This window comes from Rhineura floridana, chromosome 1, assembly GCF_030035675.1.
Source record: "Rhineura floridana isolate rRhiFlo1 chromosome 1, rRhiFlo1.hap2, whole genome shotgun sequence".
NCBI classification, from domain to species: domain Eukaryota; kingdom Metazoa; phylum Chordata; class Lepidosauria; order Squamata; family Rhineuridae; genus Rhineura; species Rhineura floridana.
In genome coordinates this window covers 62,769,102-62,793,541 of record NC_084480.1, presented here as the reverse complement: position 1 = coordinate 62,793,541, position 24,440 = coordinate 62,769,102, and the positions used below count along the sequence as shown (strand labels likewise).

Genomic DNA, 24,440 nt, shown 5'->3' with positions numbered 1-24,440 from the left:
GCTACGCCCCTATCTGGACAGGGATAACCTGGCTTCAGTTGTCCATGCTCTGGTAACCTCCAAGTTAGTTTACTGCAATGTGCTCTACATGGGGCTGCCTTTGAAGACGGTTCCGAAACTGCAGCTTGTGCAAAATGCAGCAGCCAGATTGGTAACAGGGACCAGACTGTTTGAACATGTAAAACCGATTCTGGCCCGCTTGCATTGGCTGCCTGTATGTTTCCAAGCTCGATTCAAGGTGCTGGTTTTAACCTATAAAGCCTTACACGGCTTAGGACCACAATACCTGATGGAACGCCTCTCCTGACACGAACCCACCAGTACACTACGCTCCACATCCAAGGCCCTCCTCCAGGTGCCTACTTGGAGGGAAGCTGGGAGTCTGGCAACAAGGGAGAGGGCTTTCACAGTGGTGGCCCCCAAATTATGGAATGATGTTCCTGACGAGGTGTGCCTGGCACCAACACTGTTACCTTTTCGGCACCAGGTCAAGACTTTGCCCTTCTCCCAGGCATTTTAGCATGTGTTTTTAAATTCCTTTTTAAAAATGTGTTTTTAAATTTGTATATTTGTTTTTAATGTTTTTAATTGTTGTAAACCACCCAGAGAGCTTTGGCTATGGGGCGGTATAAAAATGCAATAAATAAATAAATAATAAATATAGTGAATGCTCCAGAGGAGCAAGAGACCTGGCCTCCTTTCTGAGATACTGTACTGCCCTACAAATTTGTCAAAATGCAAACACAATTTGGGTTGGTCTTTTACAGTTCAATCTACTTCCTGTGCAGCTTGGAAGAATTCGGTAATGTGTCTCTGAGCATATGGTGAGTGGTGGCGACACCTGCAATCAGCCCAAATAACAGAAACAAAACATGTACTGTGCTAATCTTGTTTTAGAAGGGAGAAAGCAACAATATCAAGACTGTTGATATAGTTCAGATATTCACTTAAATATGTTTGATTTACATTGTAAATCAAAGTTTCCTATACAGTAGGGCCCTGCTTTGTGGTGCTTCGCTTTGCAGCGTTCCACCGATACAGCGGTTGTCCATTGCAGAAAGACCCCGCTCCTACGGTGCTTGTTCCACTTTTACATCATTTTTCGGGCATCAGGTGCCATTTTAGACAATGTTAGTCAATGCGTTCCGCTTTATGGTGGATTTTGCTTTACGGCGGCGGTCCAGAACGGAACCTGCCGTATGAGCGGGGCCCTACTGTAGTAAATTATTTCCTTTTGTTTCTGTGAATATGTGAAGTACAGCAACACTTTGCATAATCTACACTAAAAAACCTCCAAAAACAATTGTGGGACAGGAAAGGGAGAAGAGGGGATAGGAGCAGGCTGGAGGGAGAGGAGAGGGGAGGGGAGGGCAGGTTTGATCATTTGCATGCTTATTCAGTAGGATTTACTCCCATGCAATCATGGTTAGGATAAGTGAAACTGACCATAGGGGAGGAGAAGGAGAGGAGAGGAGGAAAGAGGAGGAGGGAGAAAGGTGGGGAGGGGGAGAGGGAGGGGCAACGGAGGTTTGATAATTTGCATGCTTATTGAGTTCAATGGGATTTAATTCTCTGCGATCATGATTAGGATAGGTGTATGACCATGGAAGAGGAGAAGAGGGAGGAAGGGCTGGAGTGGGGAGGGAGAAGGAGGAAGGGATGGAGGAGGAGGGGAAGATGGAAGGGAGGAGGAGGGACAGGAGGATGGGAGTGGTTTGATCATTTGCATACTTATTGATTGTACTCTTGTACAATCATGCTTAGAATAGGTGAAACTGACCTGGGAGAGGGAAGAGGAGGAGAGGGGAGGGGATTGGGTGGGTGGGTGGCTACTGGGCAGAGGGAAAGCCCCTCTCCTTTCCATAATGAAAACATTGTTAAGAGTAACATTATTTTGGGGGGCTTTCCCCACCTTTTTATTCTACAGCAGACACATGTAGTCTCCCACCCAAATTTAAACCAAAGCTGACTCTGGCCATATCCACACCAGACATTTATTCCACTGTTAATAGTCATGGATTTCCCCAAAGAATCCTGGAAAGTATAGTTTGTGAAAGATGCTGAGAGGAGACGCCTTATTCCCCTGACAGAACAATAATCACCAGATTTCTCTGGGAAGAGGGGCTGACTGTTAAACCATTCTGGCCACTGGAGCTCTGTCAGGGTAGTAGGAGTCTCTGAACAACTCTCAGCTCACAAACTACACTTCCCAGGATTCTTTGGGGGAAGCCATGACTGTTTAAAGTGGAATAAAGTTCTAGTGTGGGTGTGGTCCTGATTAGTCAAGCCAAACAGGTGTTAGTCTGGGTTTTAGAACATTGAGCATGCCTGTGCTTATCATTGACTCCAATGTTAATCTTCTTAAATTAATTAAAAATCAGCCATGCATTTTTTTTAACTTTTAAACTGCAGAAGATGAAGGTCAGAGTATGGGGCAAGGTCAGTAATAGGATTACAGGTACTCTGTGAACATGGCTGATTTTTAATTAATTTCAATGAATTATGAGAACTCTGACAGAAAAAAGTCCAACAGGGGTCCGGATTTTTTTACTCGTGTTCGACTTTAAACTGACAATTCTCTTGAGTGTTTTGTGTATCGCCATGAAAATTTAGAGGGTTGTTAAGCAAGTATTTCTGAGTTCAGGACTATACGTTGTGTAAGATTTTGTTTTGAAATGAGCTTATGGGAAGCAGCAGAATGGCCGGGGGGATATTTTCAATTTAACATCACGAAATGTGAAAAATCCATTCTGCTTATAGAATACAGCCACTCTCATGGCTGTATAATTATGAAGCAAAACGTCCAGGTACTCTTATATGTGAGTTCTGTGAAATAAGCCAGCCTGACTGCTTCCACCTCTCAGTGGTTTTAGCTAATGAGTGAAATCAAAGTTGTGACTGATAAGTGAGTTGTTTGGACACCAGGCAATAGGAATCCCTGGGGTCCTAAAGAGCTTCTCTTTTTCCCTCCCCTTTATTGCACAATGGCATACATGTACACTTCAAAAGTAAGTTTCTTTGTGTTTAATGGGGCTTACTCCCAGGTAAGTGGGTACAGGATAGCAGCCTAGGCTTTGGTTTAGGATTGGCATTGGGGAAAACAGGGTTCTTGTGCTGTTAACAGCTGTATCTCCGCAATCAGGATAAGCAGGACATAGCTAGTTTCTCATGGTAAACATGAGGTTAGCTGGGGGTGGGAAGACAGAGAGAGAAGCAATGACTGTAGCCTCTCTAATTTTGTCTTGTGCCATGCCCCTCATGACAGCATTTTGTGACTGGCACCCCGAACACTGTCTCAAAGTTAAGAATGTGTCTATAGAATAAATTTAGTAGGCAAAAACAAAAATATGAAGACAGCTTATAGAGATATCAATTTAAAAAATAATAATCTATGTAATATGGTTAAAAGTAACACCCTCAAAGCTAAACTATTGCCCTTCCCATTAACTATCCTGTTTTCCATGTGAGAAACTTAATGTCTATTAAAGCTCATTTTTAAAGTAGCTGATTCAACAGACAAACTAAAGTGCCTACTGATTGCAAACAGAACTACAGAAATCTTAGAACAGGCTCAATTCCAATACACAATTGAGAATGGCAAATCCATTAATGGCATTAAATACTGTTTCTCATAAATAATAATTTGGAATCTGTTACATTTTCAAGACAGTTATTCATTTGAGAATGTCATTTGCTCTATGACTCTGAGTGTTATCAACAGCCATTCCAATAATTAAAAATTATATCAGCTATTGCTAGCCAATGGCTAATGTAATTAATAAACTGAAATGAATTATTTACCACTCTGCATCTCTGTTTAATTAACAGTGTAATCCTATGCATGTGTAATCTGAAGTAAGCCCCAATGACTTCAAGGACATGAACTCCCAGGAAGTGTGCATATAACTACAGTCAAAGTTATTTACAAAGCCAGTCATGATATATTAGGTGGGGAGTGCTGCCACTGTACCACACTCAAAGAGCAGCAGTACTACTCCTTGCCAAGACTAGGATGAGGCAGGACAGGTCAGTGGCACGGAAATGCTGGGTTGACAGCAGTGTGCACAGATACATGCATACATGTGCCCACTGCCACCACCAACCCCGGGTTTCTGTCACCCTGTCTGTTCCATCCCAGTCAGTGGCAGCGCTGCCACAGCTGGGACAACAGTACAATGGCAGCAGCCCTCCTCACATGCTACAACTAAACAAAGCTGAGGATGCATCCAGACTAAGGCTGCAACCCTACACCCACTGACTGGAAGCAATGCCCACTGAACTTAAAGGGACTTGTTTCTGAGCAGAGATGTTTAGGATTGTACTGCAACACTTTTGGTGCATTTCAGTTCATTTTAGTTTCATTCCTCATAGTCCAAGTATTAATTGTGGCATGTTTCTCAAACATGTAGGCTTTCTCCTTGCAATAGAATAGATTTTGAACAATGGAGGAAGGGTTAAAAATGGCTGAGAGGAGAGGCAGTGCAAGACTTCTGTCTGTGAGAACATCCCCACTTCTTCATATGATCTTCACTAGTACCTTGAGCAAAACGTGCCAATTATACCATTTATTTCCCTTACACAATTTATTCTTGAACAACTCTTTATAGTAACGTTAAGCTAAAGTTTAGATTATCACAGAGGTTTTATATTTATATCCCATCTTTTGTCTAAGGAGCTCAACGTGGTGTACATGGCTCTCCCCTTCCCCATGTTATCCTCACAATAACCTTGTGAGGGTGTTAGGCTAAGAGAGAGTGACTTGCCCAAGGTCACCCACTGAGGTTTGTGGCTGGGTGGAGATTTGAAACCTGACGTCCCAGGTTGTGGTCCAACACTCTAACCCCCTGGTGTCCAACACAGTTGTCACTCATCACATATGGCGAAATGGCATTGACTTGTGGCAAATTGGTGCTTTACTTCTATCACCTTTTTAAAAAAAACAAATTGTGAAATAAAATTCTTTTATGCATGTACCAGTTCAAAAAAGCGTCCACCATCTGCCCTTAACAATCACAGATTCTTCCTTGGGTCCTATAAACTGCAAAATGCAAGATCCATTTCACTTTGACATCTAAAATTCTCAACTATCTCAAGAGACTGTGAGACTTCTTTTTCTGGAGAGGCACCTTTTCAATATGCATGTAATTTTACTTCAAAGCACTCAGCATTTGAAAGATGATTTAATTGTTAGTTCTAAATATAGTTATTCTAAAACTGTTTTCAATTTTTTGTTTAGTGTAGCTCTGCAAATCAACTTTTTATGAGGTAAAAATGGCAAAATCAAAATATAGCTTGCAGATATTAGATGAAAATTTGGAGGTGAAGTTAAGATGTAGTCTGAGTTTATGCCAGATTTCCCTGAACTAGGGGTGTATGGTGACTGCCTAGTTGGTGGTGCACTCATGGGGCTATAAAATGCAATACAAGCATTCTAAATTAAATTATACATAATCTTCTTCTTCCATAATAATTTACTGTACAATCCTATACATGTGTACCCAGAAACAAGTCCTACTGTATTCAATAGAGCTTACTCTCAGGTATGTGTATATAGGATTGCAGCCTTGTTGTATTATTGCTTTGACATGAGCTTCAACCTGTTCTACGTTTTGATACAGACCATGTTTTGTTCTGATATTATTCTGATATTTTGCATTCATTAGTTTGCTGTTAGCTGCTTTAACCTTCCCATACGAAGGAAAAGTAGGTTATAAGCAATAAACAAAATGAGGGCTGTTGTGAAGAAGAAATGCGGTGGTGAAGAGGGAAAGAACAAATATACACTTTGAGGTCACTGGAGAAATGGCAAGACATAAAAGATACCCTAAAATTGAATTATAAATAAAAATAAAATATAATTGTAAATAAATAGGGTTGCATCCAACTTGGTTCTGCTCAGAGTAGACCCACTGAAATGAATGGACCTAAGCTAGCCGTTCCCATTCATTTCAATGGGTCTATTCTGAGTAGGACTAGCATTGGACACAACCCATAAATAAAAACTGGGGGGATTGTATCCAATTGTAGTCCTACTTATGGCAGACACACGGAATGAATGGGCACAGCTAACTTAGGTTTTTTCATTTTAATAGATCTACTCTGAGTAAAACTTAGTTGGATACAACCCTGGCTGTTTGTTTTATTTGTTGTTGTTGATAATAATAATAATAATCTTAATAATAATGATAATAAGGAAAAAATGATGTATAATAATAGCCTGGCAAACATGATTTAAAATTTCCAGCAGTTCTCTCACATGCTCATGCTGGGATAAATTCAAGATTTAAATAGCTAAAACCAAACACCGTATTCATTTGCTGTGGTTATTTATTAATATTTCATAATAAATATACCTTTTTTCATATTTAACCAAAAAGAATTTGAAATCCCTACTCAGCCATGAAGCTCACTTGGTGCCCTTGGGCCAGTCACTATATCTTAACCTAACCTACCTCACAGGCTTGTTGTAAAAATAAAATAGAAAGATCTTGATCTCTTTGAATAACAACAAAAACCCATTTAAATGTTTATACTAGCAGCATCAGTGCACCGCCAAGAACCCCCATATTCCCCCGGGGTTGGAAAAGCAACTAATCACCTCTTCCCCACATAGTGCTGCTACAGTCAACTTAACCAGATCCCTTCCCCATCCCATTGCTGCATTTCCTAGAAAAAACAAACAAACCAAGATTGGATAACAACACTCTAGTTATGAAACACACAGCGAACATTTCTGTCCATTCCACCACGGCACTGTTCATGCTGTAAAGATTAGAGCAACAAAACATTTGGGCCACTTGATATATATTAAAAATTAGCATGTGTAACAATATAATTTGTAATACAGCACAGGTGATGAGACGCTAAAAATAAAAACACACATAAAGCCAGGAAAACAGCCCCTCATGCTTTGATTGCTATATATACAGCTCCTGATTTTTTCATGGCAAACATGAGTACTCATTTCACATTTTAAACTTACCTAACTCATCATTGTTTTGCTCATTTCCTACCTTAGGGCACAATCCAGCTTGTATTTATGTCAGGCTGAGGTGAGTTGGATGCAGCAGATCTCCAGATGAGCTGGCTGGGTCCCGGGTCAGCCAGACTAGGCTGGCGTAAGCCTCTCAACCAGGCTCAGCCGGGACTCAGCCAGCTCAGCTGAGATTAGCATAAGTGAAGCTGGCATATGCCAGTGTAAGTCCTGAAAAAGGGGCATGTTGAGGGCATGTCAGGGGAGAGGCCAAGGTGAGGGGACTTAGGCCAAATCCAGCTTGTGTTCAGAGTGTTCCTGCACGTCCCAATTCAGGCAAAATGTACACTGGGAAACAAGGGCGGTCTAAGAAAATAACTACAGTAGGGCCCCACTCGTATGGCGGGTTATGTTCCAGACCCGCTGTAAAGCGAAAGCTGCTGTAAAGCGGAACTCATTGAATAGAATGGCGTGCGATGCCCGAAAACCGCTGTAAAAGCAGAACAAGCGCCGTAAAGCGAAGCACCGTAAAGTGGGGCCCTACTGTACAGTAGAAGTCAATGGTGAGGGCTTACTCTCCAATAGGGGTATTTGGGAGAGGAGGCTTTTACTTTCTGCTCCCTGCATGCAGCTCCCGGCTGAGCAAGTGTTCAGCCAGAGGCTCCTGAATGACAATTGGATGTCATGGAACTTCACAACAGCTTCTCTTGCGGTGGCACCACTTACGCCGGCTTACTCTTAGTTGGACTGCTTTGCCTGATGAGCAACCAACTCTCATCTGAACCTACCTCACATGGCTGTTGTGAAGATACAGGAGGTATGAAATGACTGCAAAAGGGGAATTAGTGCTTGTATCACAGGCATCAAATTTCTGCTTCCTTTAACTAAAGTGATGAATCTTTGTAAAGGGAGAGGTATGTTTTGTTCTCTTCTCCCCCCCCCCATTAGTATACCTCCAGGCTTCAACCAATCTGGCATGATTATTGTGTGTGTAGATTGTATTCCAAGTGAGCTTACTCCCAGGTTGGTGTGCTGAACTTACCCTCTCACCATAAGCCCTGCCCCTTCCTCACAAGAAAGCCTAGGCTACAATCCTGTACCCACTCAAGCCCCATTAAACAGAAAAAGACTTACTTGTGAGTAGATGTGTATACCATGGGATTCTTTAACATCCATCCACACTTACTTATATAGAGTACCTGAGCTCAAACAGAGGTTATAAGGAAAGAGAAGCCAGAAACCAGAAAGAAGCTCCAGGGAGGGGGAAACAACAGCTCTTTGGGACCTCAGGGATTCCTAGTGTCTGAACAACTGAAATCACTGATCAATCACAGATATGACTTCACTCATTGGCTAAAAACACAGAAAAGAAGGAGCAGTCAGGCTGGCTCATTTCCCTGAAATTGTGGGGTGGGAGAGAGCTTGCATTTTGTTCATAACTCTTTTTCTAAGGCGAGAAACTTTTTTTTTTAAGTGAAAGCTGACGGACTGTGGCCCCTGTTGGATACATCTGTACGTCCAGTACCTGTCTCTTGGCGTCCCTGGAGCCTGTGTGAGCTAGTAGTGCAAGACCAGCCAGCCTCCCAGTTGGTAGTGCCTGGGTATCCCCATGCACTATTTAAGTTCCGCCCATGCCATGAATTATCTAATGAAAAGATTGTGTATTTTTCTGCCTCCAAAAACAGGGGTTTTTTTGTCATGTGGCAAAATGTTAACACATTTGCCACAATTTTGGCAAATTATGCAAAAAAGTGTTGGACACCTCTACTCTAACCACTACACCATACTGGTTCTTTGTGGGGATAAACTGTTTAAGAAACTGAAAAAGTATAATTTGACCTATGTCATTCAGTGAGCTTCAGGTCAAAGGAGGCACTGTGATCTTGAATACCTGATGTATACATCAGCCCCCATAATCGTAAGTCTAAATTTTAAAAAGTATTTTACATCTTCTCATTTGATCATTCTGATGTTATTTTCTACTTACCACTCCTCCGAAATATTTCCCAATGTAGAAATCATTGAGACTGTGCAGTTCCAAGTAAGTAGCTCCAAGTTCTTTAGCAAGCTGTATCCCTTCAGAAGCTGTAACACAGCTCCCTCTGTCTGAGATACACAAAGGACAAGTGCAGGGAACTTCTGAGAAAACAAATTATTAATGTAAAGTATTTTAATTACATTGCCCTTATTCAATCCTATTAATTAATTAATAATGCATTTAACAAAAGGCAAGATTTTAAAACCATTAACAGCATAAAGAATACAAGTGCTCTGAGGTTGTCCAGAGCCACTCCAGCAAGAATCATACTATTATTAGTAGATTTTACTCTTCTTTCTTGCAAGGATTTTTTCTAATGTGTCCTGTTATTTGTGGTTTATCAGGTGCACAACAGCTTTGGTTGTACTGAGATTTTCTGGGAACAAAGATCCCTCTTGATATGGCTTAGCAAAATCACTGTTTTGGCATTACTGTTTTTGCCAAGAGAGACAGCTCACTCCATGGTATCCTGCTTGGAGTGTTCCATTTTATGATCGTTCCTCTTTCATCAATAGCTTTCTTAACAGTTTTAGAATTTGCTAATGCAACTTTGTAATAAACAATGACAGAATACCTATACATTTTAATACTTTATTTTTTGTAACAGGTGGGAGTAACATTCTAAATTAGGTAAGCCTTAATAAAAAGTAAAATAACTGTACATGAAAACATATTCAAAGGGTTGGATCTAGAGAAACATGGGTAGGTGACTTCCTCTCCTCACCCAGCAGCAAAGCCTCTCCTGACGGTCAGAGGACCCTAATGAACGGTAGCCTGTGATGTCACCAAAAATTGGGTGGAGGCACTTTCTGTGAGTCCTGCTCATGGAAGATTCTCTGCCCTATTTTTGGCAATCCCCTCCCTGCCTTCCAGGCCCCAACACCACAGCCCATCCCATTAAGAAGTTTACTGGGGACCTCAGGGGAATTGCTGGGAGGTAAAAAAGTCACCTTCCAACCACCCCCTTCTGCTGGTGTTTCTTTGGATTTCAAATATTTTCCACTGGTTTGCATATAATACCAAGGGACAGATTCTGTTTCTATAACAATATAGTTACTATTAATCAATTTAACTAAGTAGATTAATGTGGACAACATAGTATTTTCCTCCAAAACTGAAAATAAGTGTCTTACTATTTTTTCTTCACTGTTCAATTTATCAAAAGTTTCAAAAATTCAATACAACTTTCAATGGTAAAAGTAAAAAGATGTCCCCGCACTTGTAGTGCGAGTCATTTCCGACTCTTAGGGTGACATCTTGCGACGTTTACTAGGCAGACTGTATATATGGGGTGGGATTGCCAGTTCCGTCCCCAGCCTTTCTTTACCCCCCTGCATATGCCGGGTACTTTCAGTGGTAGGCCATTATAAATCAAAAGACAAATAATGAGGAAAGCTTGTGTCACTTTACGATGACATTTCCAGACCACAATTTCCTCTAAATTTCAGTCAGCATGGTATTACACAAGAATTCTGCATTCCTCACTAGGCAGTGTCAATAGGACACTGCAGACAGAGTAAACAAGGCTTGGCAGACAGCATTATCTATTATTTTCATTGTTAACTGGAAGAAATGTGTTCCTCTAGAAAACAGAGTAGTTCTGTTATAAATAAAAATATTTAAGTGCATTATTATATTATGTTATCCATGTATATGGCACTGATATACAAAAAGAAAAGGATCTCCTTGTCCTTTAAATTTAATATCTTGTAAATTCTAGAATATATCAAATTGCATGTGAATCACATCAGATAATATTTAATGAAAAAGAAAGCTATCTACTGACAGGCCTGTAAAGGCAATGGTATGTATATGTTTATGTATATTCTGATGATCAACAATTCCAAATAATTTATTGCCTTGTAGAAGCATAGCAAAATAATGAAAATATAGGGTTGTATCAAATGTTAGTCATATTCAGAGTAAACCCATTGAAATTAATGGACATAACTAAAATACATTCATTACTTTTAATGGGTCTACTCTGAGTATAATTCAGTTGGATACAACAAGCTCATACAAATATCTGCCTATATGTTGTCACATTGAACCAAATTTTACCAAGCACAAGGTTCATTATCTATGGATAATTATTAAGGTTTACTTCATATAACAATAACAACAATAATAGACATTTAATACCCATTCTTCACCCAAAGGTCCCAGGGCAGGTTACAACAAATCTAAAATACAGCATTAAAAACAATTTAAAACAACCTAAAATCACTAAATAGGGTGGGTCCTAAAAATATACCTCTCAGGTGTCACAGGACAGGGTAAAGAGGTGTGTCTTCACCATTTGCCTAAAACTGTACAGTACAATTAAGTTGTCAGATGCACCTAACTGGGGAGTTCAAAAACGTTGGGGGGCACCACTGAGAATGCCATCTCCCAGGCCACTCCACCCCTGAGCTTCTGAGAGGGTCTGTAGGGAAGGAGGCTGTCTTTCAAATATTTGGGATCTAAGTCATTTAGGATTTTAAACATTAGCATGAGCACCTTGAATTGGACCTAGAAACAAGCTGGCAATCAATGCAGGTGTTTTAAAACAGGGGTTAAATGAGTTCTAAAGGGAACCCCACTCCATCTGGCTGAGGCATTTTAGACCAGTTGAAGTTCCCAAGTTGTCTTCAAAAGTAGCCCCAGGTAGAGTGCAGGCAATAATCCAATCTGGAAGTTACAAGGGTATGGAATACTGTGACTACATACAGTTTGACTAACACGCAACTGTAAACTTCTTTTACAGTTTCAGTGTAAAATTCCCCCTAGCATTCTAGTAAAGAAATTCCAGTCAGGAATCAGGTATTACACCAATGAATAATCACAATCTTTAAAACAGATATGATAAATATCAGACTGATTCATATACATATACATGTATATGAGTGGTGGCCAATCAGTTGTCAGCGCATTTGGATGAAAAGGATTATCTAGATCCATACCAATCAGGCTTCAGGACTGGACATGGAACAGAAACAGCCTTGGTCGCTCTGGTGGATGATATGAGGAGGGCATTAGATAGGGGAGAACTCACATTTCTTGTCCTCCTTGATCTCTCAGCGGCTTTCGATACCGTCGACCACGGTATCTTGCTGGATCGTCTGGAGGGATTAGGAATAGGAGGCACAGTATTACACTGGTTCTGTTCCTTTCTCTCCGGTAGACAACAGCAAGTAGCATTGGGAGATGAGGTTTCAGACCCTTGGCCCCTCAATTGCGGTGTGCCACAGGGTTCTATCCTTTCTCCCATGCTATTTAACATTTATGTAAAACCACTGGGAACCATCATCAGGAGGTTTGGGCTGCAGTGTCACCAATATGCAGATGACACTCAGCTCTACCTCTCATTTAAGTCCTCACCAGAGTCGGCTGTGGAAACCATGTCCAAGTGCCTGGAATCTGTGAGTGGATGGATGGGAAGAAACAGGCTAAAGCTGAATCCTGATAAAACTGAAGTACTGCTCGTGGGAGACAAGGGAAGATTGGGAGACATCGACCTGATATTTAATGGGGTACAATTGCCCCTGAAAAATCAGGTCTGCAGTCTTGGGGTGATTCTTGATTCCGAGCTGTCTATGGAGGCCCAAGTTTCATCGGTGTGCCGAGCAGCTTGGGGTCAACTGCGCCTCGTTCGAAGGCTGCAACCCTATCTTCCTGTTCACCAGCTCCCACTTGTAGTGCACGCTCTGGTCACCTCTCGTTTAGACTACTGCAATGCGCTTTACGTGGGGCTACCCTTGAAAACAGTCCGGAAACTACAGCTGGTACAAAATACGGCGGCTCGTTTACTCACGAATAGCCGCCGATACGATCATATTACTCCAATGCTTTACAATCTCCACTGGCTTCCAGTTATTTTCCGGGCTCAATTCAAGGTGTTGGTATTAACCTTTAAAGCCCTATACGGTTTGGGCCCAGTATATCTGACGGAGCGCCTCCACCGTCATAAATTGTGCCGCCCTATGAGATCTGCCACACAGGACCTGCTCTCAGTCCCGCCAACTAAAGTGGCTAGGTTGGTGAAGACTCGGGAGAGAGCTTTCTCTGTGGCGGCCCCCTCGATCTGGAACTCCCTCCCAATAGATCTTCGACATGCCCCTTCCCTAGAAATATTTCGCCGGGGCCTGAAGACTTGGCTCTTTAACCAGGCCTTTCCAACCTCTGAGACTTCTAGGGTAAATTAGCCTTGTATTGAAATGCTGATAATTTATTATACTGAACTTGTATGTAATGTATTGACTACATCTTATTTATTGTATTTTATCATATTTTACTGTAAGCCGCCTAGAGTGGCCATTGGCCAGATAGGCAGCCTATAAATTAAAGTTTATTATTTTATTATTATTATTATATTACAATCTTACAAAGGTTGAAACTATAGTTAAAGCTGATGGCATGTATGTAGACTTTGTATGATGGGTTCATACAAAGCAGTGAGAAACAAAATAATGTTTTATTCTCTTTTTATATGTAAATTGAATTGGGCAAGGTTTCCTCTTTTCCTTCATGCTGCCACTCAGTACAGTTGCATCAGAAGGCACAAGGAACTGTGTTTTAATTCAAAAGCATTTCAAATGGTCGACCATACAGAAGTAGTTTGCAAAGTACTGGGACTCACAATGCAACACATTTTAAGATTTCATTATCATTATGTAATACAGCAGCTGTGTTACATAACCCCACTTAAAGAAGTTGCAATGTATAACAATCTAAGGCACAAAAGCATAGCAATGTATTAGTGAATGTAGAACAAAGGAACTTTTTAGCAAATGCTTCCAACTAAGAAATGATAGATTACCCTGCTGCTACTATTTTCCAATAAACGTATTAGCTTAGAAGGCAGCAGAAGCAGGGAAAAAACAGAAAGCAAGAAGCTATGGGGGGGACTTTTACTTTTGACACTGTATCAGATTTCACACAAATATTGCCTTAATCTGAACTCATTAAATGACACTAAAATGAATATTGCACAGCTCATAAATTCCCAAGCAATGTTCCAGTGGGCAGGCACCCTGGTATGCAACGAGAGAATTGCCAGTATGCCACAAGAAATACATTATATGAAAATTTCCATTTTCTGGTGAACCTAAAGTACCCACCCTAAAGAGGCTATCCACTATGTTTTTCCATTAGCCAGTGCTCTGGCCAAGTTTCCTTCCATTCAGATTCCACTGACAGCAGGTTAATTCTACCACAGATGTGATTGGATCACTCAATTGCTCCTGATACAGACAGACAGCAAAACTACCTAAGATGAGGCATACCCAAAAATGTGACTCATACAATAACACTATTGTGGCTACTCTGAAGTAAACCTTCTCAGGTGTAAGGTTTCAAATACGTCTCTCAGCGGTCAGAAGTTTGGGAAACAATGGCACAGCTGAAGTTACAACACTGGCCTTTGCTCATGCACAAGCGAAGAAAAATGAGAGTGACAACAGGCCTTTACACACTTGAGAGAGTGCTATAGAAATGTGAAAAATTATTGTTTTATCATTTAAGGCGCTATCCACAGGAATATAGCCACCCAATGTTTCAGGGAATCACATTCAATGTTTCATCACTCAAACCAGCATTTCACCTAACAACAAGCCTATACAGTAGAATAGGTTAGACAGTGATTTAACCAAAGTTTCATAGCTCAAAAGGGATTTAAACTTTAATCCCTTAAAAAAATTAAAGGATTAAAAAATTAGCTATGTAGTCTGTTGGGTCTCTCCATGCAAGTCCAACACGAGTTGCTTCTTTACAGGCAATTCAGGGCCCTTTAAGCCACTTTTTCATGAGTAGGTCCCTTATAGACAAGGAACGATCTCATGGGTTCAAAGCACGAAACTGTCAGGAGGAGATACCAATTCTATGGGATAGGCATTTGTGATCAGCCCCTGCCCATGTAGTTGGGTCATTTAAATGTACTTACAACTGTGCAGGATCCACTCAGATAAACTAAACTCCTACAGTGACTGGGACACCCAACAGACTACATAGCTAATAGGTCCCACAGGGGCATCAGTGCAAGCAATACAGCTTGCATGACATCAGGTTCTGAATGCAGAAGTGACAGGGGTCTGCCTCTTTGGGGGGGGGGGCGCTTAACTCCTGGGATTGTACTATAGCATGCAGACTAAATAAATGAAATGATGTTATGAAGTTATTGTTGCCCACAAAATTGATACATTGAAAGAACAAACAAAAGTATTAATTTGCAAGATTATAATCTTGAATTATTTTAGTCTTGGTTCATATTTGTGAAGGATTTTGATAATGTATAATATGCAATGTTATTTTGTTGTACTGAGATCATTCTCACTGCGCATTTACTTGACTTTTCCTTCATTGTTGGACTGTATATAGATCGATATAACTATAGCTTACTATTCTCATTATTAAAATTTCCCCTTTAGCTTGCTATTATAGTTATTAAAATCTCCCTATCTAGAAAAATATATGCAGACTTCAGGTGTAATTAACATTATCTCCTCAGACTACAATGCCTCATATATACACACTCCATTTTTATTTTTATTTTTCACAATGGCAAGAACACCTTTGCTTCCTGCAGTTGCCTCCGCACAAATTACTGATATGTAAATAAGCACTTTAAAGTTGCATTGTTAATCATACTTACTCAGGAGGAAGCCCCATTTAACACAGTGGGACTTACTTCCAAGTAAATGTGCACAGCATTCTGCTGCAACACATTAAGAGTTGCAATTCTGAAACCAACTAAACTGGCAAACTTGCATTTCCTTCCTTAGCCCCAGTAACATTGCAAGTAAACCTACGTGCTTTGCCAATCGTAATGCGGAGATTCTGGAGCAAGACTGTAACAGATCTAACCAACGAACAAATGTTTTGTGACTCAGCATCGGCACTTTTTAATCAACTCTGTAGCAGCACCAGCTGTATCATGATTGGACTAATAGCATAATTCATTTTTACCATGATTTATCCAACACTTAGCCTCATATTGGTACTTTAGCTGTTTATAACATGAGCTCCAGCACATACCGTTTTGTCTTGCACCAACAGCAGAAATTATGACTGGAATTGAACAGTGGTTTAATGCTTTTTTTATCAATGGTGCATAAATATCCTTTACTTCTTGAAATGAAGACTTGTCATTTACAGAGTATTTTATCACAATGATATCTGCTTCTCCAATAAGGTTCCGAGATGTATACCAGTCACTGTCAAAAATATCCTATATAAAACAAAAAGATGGAGCTAAACCATTTTCTATAGATCAAGATCAATGGGTGAAATAGTCCTTCACACAAAACTAATACAAAAAAAATATTTTTTAATGATTAAGTGAATGGTTGCTAAAACCAGTAACAAAATTTGTAGTCAGTTTCCATTTCTGTTTGCTTTTTTCCCCTTTAAAACAATTTGCATAGAGGTGCCCAGAATTAACAAATTAATTAGTATGTAAAATGACTTTTAAGCTTCATCTCACTCATTTTTGCAGCAATCCTGTCCCTGATATTTCCATTTTACAGACAGGGAACTGAGAACATGACACAGCAGCTTGATGAAGGCTAACTGGTGAGTTAACAGGCGCACAGCAATTTGGATCCAGATCTCCCATCTCCAAGACCAACAATCAATCTGGTTTTGAGTACTTCTGGGTTTTGCATTTATTGATGGATTAAAGTTAAAGGTAAAGGTGTCCCCGCACTTGTAGTGCGAGTCGTTTCCGACTCTTAGGGTGACGTCTTGCGACGTTTACTAGGTAGACCGTATATATGGGGAGGGATTGCCAGTTCCGTCCCCGGCCTTTCTTTACCCCCCAGCGTATGCCAGGTACTCATTTTACTGACCACGGATGGATGGAAGGCTGAGTGGACCTTGACCCCTTTTACCGGAGATTCGACTTCCTCCTTTCGTTGGAATCGAACTCCAGCTGTACGCAGAGCTTCAGCTGCATTACCGCCACTTACCACTCTGCGCCACGAAGGATCTTTATTGATGGATTACTTATAAGAAAAAGCAAGATTGCTTTTATTTTCTAGTTAATTGCAGCTACAACAATTTTTTCACAGGTACTAATATAAATTAAAAACACGAGCAGTTCATTTTTTAAAAATTTGCCCTTTCTAGAAATTAGTGGAAAGGTGTAATTGAAAGTCATCTGAATTACTGACACCTTCATCTAGGCATAATAATATCTCTCGCATACTGCATGAATACCAATTGTAATTTAAATAAACACTTCTTTTCTGACGATAAACAACATTCGTAGCCAGAAGAATGGAATAAATTGTTCAAATCCTAATAAATTAAGCACTTGTTTATTTTTAATGTATGGCCCAACTTTCTTTTAATGGTTCAAATACAGCTAATTCACCACAGCACTGTAGAAGAGCACTTGACTTATTTTTTTTCTGTGGGACAATTTACTAATATTGGGAGCTCTCTCTTGCTTACACATTCCCAGCACACTAGAACCTACTTCCTTAGACTGGTAATCTTTTCCTCGTTCCCTTATTTTAATTATTATAATAAAATTCTGAATGTTCAAGTGTAGAAAAAAACAATCTTTTGTTTATTCTTACAAGCAGAGGCAACCTAAGATTCTACAACTGATTCTCCAGAGATATTCTGGAAAGTTCACTAATAGAAAAAGGAAAGGCCCTTGCCTCTTATGCAATGTACAGTTATTACCAGCTGATGAAAGGCTTTCATAGTGTATTATTAATCATAGTGTATTATTAATTTCCTGCTCTAGTCATTTTTCAGTTTGTAAAATCGCAATCTGCAGAACTGCAGAAAAAGCACAACAATGAGAACAGCATTAGATTTCCCAATATTCTAAATAACACTGGACAGAAAAGAGAACATGAGATGAATTCAGAAAGTACAGATGTGTGGGAAGGAATACAAGATGGGAATGGAACAGAAAAATATGAGGGGGAAGGAATGGAGAAGTGTAAAAAAAGTCACACAAAACAGGACATGAAAGATTAATAAAACCAGATTAACACAATAAACCTTGTTTGGTGAATGTACTGAGAAGCTTTAACTCTTGGGCAAGTATCTGTACAATCTTTATTCCACCATTCTGAATACTGACCAAAGGCTCAGTGAAAGAGCAACAATGTTGAAATCCCAGACTTCTGCATGCACACCAACACCCTTGACATACTCCACATCTCATGGCAGTTAGATTCTTCTAGATATGATTGCCTCCGTTTCAGAGCTTCAATGGTGAGTGCGGATCCTTAGTCCAATCCATACCCAAGAAAAGTATCAGCAGACTTGGGGGAACTCTAGGGAAAAAGCCTTAAGGTAGGAACCCTCAAAACAGCCCAGTGAGGACTGGGTATGCTGAGCGGCCACAGAATGTTGACTGTTGGGTGGGAGGGCAATCCAGAAAACAGGGCAGAAGGGACAGTCGAACAGAGTATCCTAGAAGAGGGCATGACTGACTGACTACAAAACAGGCACCCTTCACACTGCAATGTTTTGCTACAAGCCCACTTGTTGGCTTTACTTGTGTCAAACGAGGAAACAAAACTAGAAATATCTCGTATTTAAAAGTACCTCTTATTCTGAAGGTTTGAAATTATTGCTACTCTTGCATAACAGTAATTTCTCTACCTGTTCTGATATACTGTATCTAGCACATTGTACTAGAATTGATCAGCATGGCCATTCCCAGAGTTGCTGCCTGACTTGTAAATAGCATTGGGTAATTGACTTTCAGCCCCCTGGAATTATGCTGTGGGGTGCTGCAGGGTACCATCTTATCCCCAATGCTGTTTAACATCTATATGAAGCCCTTGGAAGCAGTCATCAAGAGATGTGAGGAAGGTGTCAGCAGTATGCTGATGATACCCAGCTCTTTTTACATATAACATCTGAATCAGGAGAGGCCATGTAAGCCCTGGAGCCAGTGCCTAGACCTGGTGGTGGGCTGGATGAGGGCCAATGAACTATGAATCCTAGTAAGGTGGAGGCGTTGTGGGTTGGTGGTTCCCGAGTTTGAATAATTGTTCAGTTGCTTGCTTTGAATGGGGTTGTACTCACTCTGAAAGAGCAGGTTCGTAGTCTGGGGTATGCTCGTGAATCCATCCTTGTCACTAGAGGCCCAGGTGACCTCAGTGGCTAGGAGTGCCTTTTCCCAGCTTCACCTGGTAAGACAGCTGTGGCTGTTTCTGGACCAGGATAGCTTGACTACTGTTATCCATGCACTGCCAAGCTGGATTACTGTAATGTGCTGTATGTGGGGTTGCCCTTGAGGTTGGTTTGGAAGCTGCAGCTGATGCAAAATGTGGCTGCACAACTGTTCACTGGGGAAGGGTATCACCCCACTGCTGAAAGAATTTCATTGGCTGCCCATTAGCTAAGTTTAAGGTTCTGGTCTTGATGTACAAAGCCCTATATAGCTTGGGACCAGGATACCCAAAAGACCGTCTTGCCCCTTATTATATATCCAGTTGATCACTACACTGCAGGTGAGGGCCTCCTGCAGGTACCATCTTATCAGGAAGTCCATTCCACACAACATAGGTAGCAGACCTTTAGTGTTGTGGCACCCACCCTTTGGAATTTCCTCCCCTTAAATATTAGACACCATCTGTGTTATCTTTTCGGCACCTACTGAAGATCTTCCCCTTTCAACAAGCCTTTTAACTATAGACCTTATCCCAGCCTGCATCTGTGTTGGAATTGCTTTTTAAGATGTCTTCTTAAAAAAGATGTTTTGTTTTAATATACTTTAAAGTCTGTTTTTAAGAATTTTTAGAGTGTTTTTAGTATTTCTTTGCCACCCTGAGCTCCTTCTGGGAGGAAAGGCGGGATATAAATTTAATAAATAAATAAATATCTGGAGTGCTCAAATAACATGCTGCAAAAGTATTATCCCTAAAGAAAGCCGAATTATGGAAGTACTCCTATCCTGCAATCCTACACCAATGTAGCTGGGACTTCTATGTAGACATGTATAAAAGTCAAACAGTTTGAGATCTTATGTAGAAAATATAAGTTTCGGCACTATTAATAAATAGCAGAAGTAGGCCAACTTGATGATGGATTCCATCATGTTCCAGACATAAAATATGGGGTCAGATGAATCAATAATGTTGACTGTCAGTTGTCTCTATATGTTTGCATATACATATGTATGCATCATGACTGCTCAGCCCAGATTAACAACCTTTAACAATCTTCAGTCACCCTTCTGCATATATGATCAGATAATTAGAGTGGCAAATAGGTGTTTTGTTTTGTTTTGCCTTTTACTTCTATGCATACTTCATGTGCAGCAGTTTAATCTATTTCATATTTATGGCTGTGTGTACAGATCCAGGCAATAATACTCATTCTACATTTAAACATCCAGAATAAATTTCAAAAAGTGGTATTTAGCATGAGTCCTGAGGCAAGAGATATCTTAACTTTTACTTTATAATTGAAAAAAAATGGACTGCCTTCAAGTTGATTCCGACTTATCTTCATTAGATCTTAGATCTCATCTTCATTGTTTTTAGACTTTTAATGCCTACGTATTGTATGCCTCTGTTGTACGTCGCCCAGAGTGGCTGGGTAGCCAGCCAGATGGGCGACTAATAAATTCAATAAATAAATAACCCTATGAATAGGGTTTTCATGGTAAGCGGTATTCAGAGGGGGTTTACCATTGCCTCCCTCTGAGGCTAAGAGGCAGTGACTGGCCCAAAGTCACCCAGTGAGCTTCATGGCTGTGTGGGGATTCGAACCCTGGTCTCCCAGGTCGTAGTCCAACACCTTAACCACTGCACCACACTGGCTCTCTACTTTATAATTAGCCACCTGTTAAATCTCCAAAATCATCTGATAGGATGTATAGCACAACAAATGTTCTTGCTAAACAATGTTGTTTTTACACATAGTATGCACATACCAGAGATCCAGGTGAATGTTTCTTAAAATCAAGCTTCAATATTAGAATTACTAGGAAAATGCAGTTTTGTCCCTTACAACAGCAGATATTGTACTAAAGTAACAGGATCATAGATTCACTATTTAATAATGCTTGTGACAACATTGTAGTGAAGAGCAACACAAATCTCTCTTCACTCCACCAATGCCACTTTGTATAGTTAAACGGCCTGCCATTTGTTATCTTTTTTCCCCCTTTACCTGGTTTCTATATATTCCCTTCATATACTGTGCATTTTAGCTGTATAGCACCTAACCAGTATGTTAAAAAACAAAAACTATGTCTCAGCAACAAGTTTGACCCCTCTCCTTGCCATTCCATAGGGTTCGAAATATAATGCCACCGCCTCTGGAAAGGGTGAGACTTTTTTAGTACTTAAAATTATAAGCACTTTTTTAGGAAAAGGCCCAAAGAGTATTGTTCACGCCCATCAGATAGTTTCAGGGGATAGATTCCTTTTAATAATCTATGTTACATCTTTAGATACCGGAGACAACTCCAAAATAAGCAATGCTTCTGCCACCTAGATGATATTACTTTATACACCATCTTAAGCACCATAGTCTTCAACCATTTCAGGCCTAGGACCCATGTTTACATTTTAAATTGTATATGTCTGCCTTTCTCCTCCTTTCTCCTCATTCCAACTTGCTCCTATTGAATGCATGCACAAATGCTCTAAAAATGGTGGTGCAACCCAAGTGTGGATGGGAACAGATTACTTTTTAGAACATCTATAAATGGAGATGTTACACATAAGGAATGAAAAAAATCCTTTTAAATGAAAATGAACAACATTTACTAACAGAGTCATAAGTCAAATAACTCAACCTACTATAACTTCCCCAAGGTCTCATCAAAAAGTGGTAAATCAGGTTCCTGATAACTGACCCTATTACTAACTCCAGGAACAGAGCCAAGCTGGTTCACAACCAACCCAGTACAAAAAGAAATAACAGAGCATGTACTTTTCAAAACTTTATCATCATGCAATTGCCAATCATATTCCAAGTTGAAAGCCTCATAGAAAATTAGTTTTTTGAAACTGCTTTAACATTGTCAAACCCTATTTTATTCTATTTGTTTCAGCTAAATGTTTGCATTAAGAAATTGATTTTCTGTCCTCTACGAACGTGTTTATTCTATGAAAACCATTACTTCCATATAGGAACAGCAGATTATGGTCCTGTATCTTTTGAACTTTTCAAGATTCTCCAAGAGATGGATTTACTCAACTGTCAGTATTTTACAGAAAACAGTATTTTCATTTATCTTTTCTTACTATCTTATAATAACCTTGTACTGATTTAGAAGTTGACTAGACTAAGGTTGCAATCCTAACCCCAATTACCTGGGAGTAAGCCCCACTGAATGCAGTAGGACTTATTTCTGAGTTGATATGGTTAGCATTGTACTCTGCAGCTACAATTTTAGCATACTTACAAGGAAGTAAGCCCCGTGGAACTCACTGAGACTTACCTCTGAGTAAATATGTTTAAGATTGATCTGTTAATTTCATATTACAGTCTCTTACCCAGAGAGGACAGTCATGTACCACCAATCTGACATTTCCAAACACACAGGCTTGATATTCAGTGAATGCAGGGTTTCTAACATAGTTTGCAGAGTTTAACAACAAACTGCTCTCAGTCTCTGAAACCAGTGCACTTCTCCCAAGATAGGTCCAAATCAGACTCCTTTGCTGATCATCCTCAGAAAATCCACCTCTTTCGTTTCCAAAGGCTACAACGTGAACAGACCTACAAAAAACAATGTTTTTAATATGCTGGTGTCAAACATCTATTATGACAAAATTAAGAGAAGGGGAGAAGGGGAGAAGAGGAAAAACAAATGTTTTCAAATGAGAACAAAATTATTATTTATTTTTCAAAGCACTTTTTTGCCAGATATGAAACACTAAAGAAATAAATAACAGAACCCACGTACATGATCTTAAATCCAAAAGCAGGAGAGCAAGGTGGCTAGAGATCTGCTTGCATGATTAATCCACAGCGTCCTGGGTTTATTCTTCCTCCATTTCCTGAGGCTGTTTCATTCACCCTGTCGAAGGCTCTGAGGTGTTTCTGCCACCATCCTATTCAGCAATCTTCTCTGCAAGGCAAAATGAGGATTAGCTCTGTGACAACAGCTTGCTGCTGCTGCTGAAGGTGAAATCAGCACATAAACTCAGCTGCTACCAGCTTCCAGCTCAGCCATTGCCTTGTGACGTCAGTAAACCCTACCAACAAAGGGTATTAACACCCGCAAAGGGAAGAGACACTCGATTTCTGCAGAGCCAACACAATAAAGTACTTTTAGGTCAGTGGAGAGAGGGGAAGAGAAAAATAAAGTGTGGCATTGGGAACAGAAGCATCTCACTGAACTGAAGGAGCTTACGTAGTACACTGCTGTTGTTGCTGCTGCTAGAGTGAAAAAGATACATAAATACATGAGCTCACTGGGAGCCAATCCACTTCCAGTCATTCCCAAATGCGGGAAGGCAGGCAGCCCTAGCTAGGACAGAGGCGTCAACACTCTAGAAAGAAATGCCCTCAATTTAAACATTTGCTTTCAGACATTTCACTTGTGCAAGAGAGTTGCTGTTTTTAAAACAGCTTCACATTCCACATCCTTTTTATTATTAATAGGCAGATTAAATTAGATACATAAAATGTTTGCATGGGAACAAAATAAACATTGTATCTTTCTTTCTGTAAGAATTTGCTCACTACATGTGTTTTCTTTTAAAAATAGAAAAAAATATTTTATGAACCTCTTAATGATACAATTTCTGCTGTTGGTGGTACTGCCACAAATCAAACATTCCACTATAAAAATAGAAGTTTCAGCAGTAATATCAACAGAATATAGCTTGTATCCAACATTGTTCATACTCAGAGAAAGCCTATTAAAATTAATGAATTTGCCTAACTTAAGTCTATTAACTTCAAAGGGTCTACTCTGAATAGAACTTAGCTGATAGAAGACTATCTACATCAAATCCCATAGGTGTGTGTATATATTAAATATACACACACTAAAAAAATATGGACTGAGTCCTCCTGTTGTTGTTTTTTAAATCCTTTAAATCTGCAGCGAATGATTTGTTAAAATATTATTTTAGGTTGTGTCTTACACCCTGCAATGTGTCATTTTCTAAAATAAAATTTATGCAATTCATTTAACAAAACATAATGGCTGCAGAGTATTAACGCCGAGGCTGCATATTTGTTTATGTGTAACACTACGCGTGACCTCCTCTTACGGTGGCACGATCTTGATCCATCAGCTTGGTAACAGAAACATAGAGGGGAAGAGAGAAGTGCAAGAGGGGTTCGTTTGCTGCGCCTGTCAGCTCTTTTAAACGAGGCATTTGCGCTGGTGTTAGAAATCTGGAGTGCAGACTATCGACAGGAAAACACGTTTTAGATGGTAAAGCTGTGTTTTGAAACTAATATTCTAATTTATTTTGCCTCTTTCCTCCTTCTATGAAACAGGGATAG

General features: G+C 40.0%; 1 protein-coding gene across 6 annotated transcripts in view; it reads right to left on the bottom strand.

The window, feature by feature from the left end:
- The window catches only part of RHOBTB3 (Rho related BTB domain containing 3), a 57,641-nt gene that overhangs the window by 32,502 nt on the left and 699 nt on the right, over window positions 1-24,440 (bottom strand). For 2 of the 6 annotated variants that reach the window (XM_061622529.1, XM_061622523.1), the window contains exons 2-5: window positions 22,885-23,049; window positions 22,472-22,697; window positions 16,023-16,215; window positions 8,961-9,112 (exon numbers count right to left, since the gene is read on the bottom strand). In XM_061622529.1, coding sequence (XP_061478513.1) covers window positions 8,961-9,112; window positions 16,023-16,215; window positions 22,472-22,697; window positions 22,885-22,886 — 573 coding nt within the window. In that variant the 5' untranslated portion in view covers window positions 22,887-23,049. The other 4 variants (XM_061622555.1, XM_061622563.1, XM_061622538.1 and 1 more) reach the window with 3 other exon arrangements.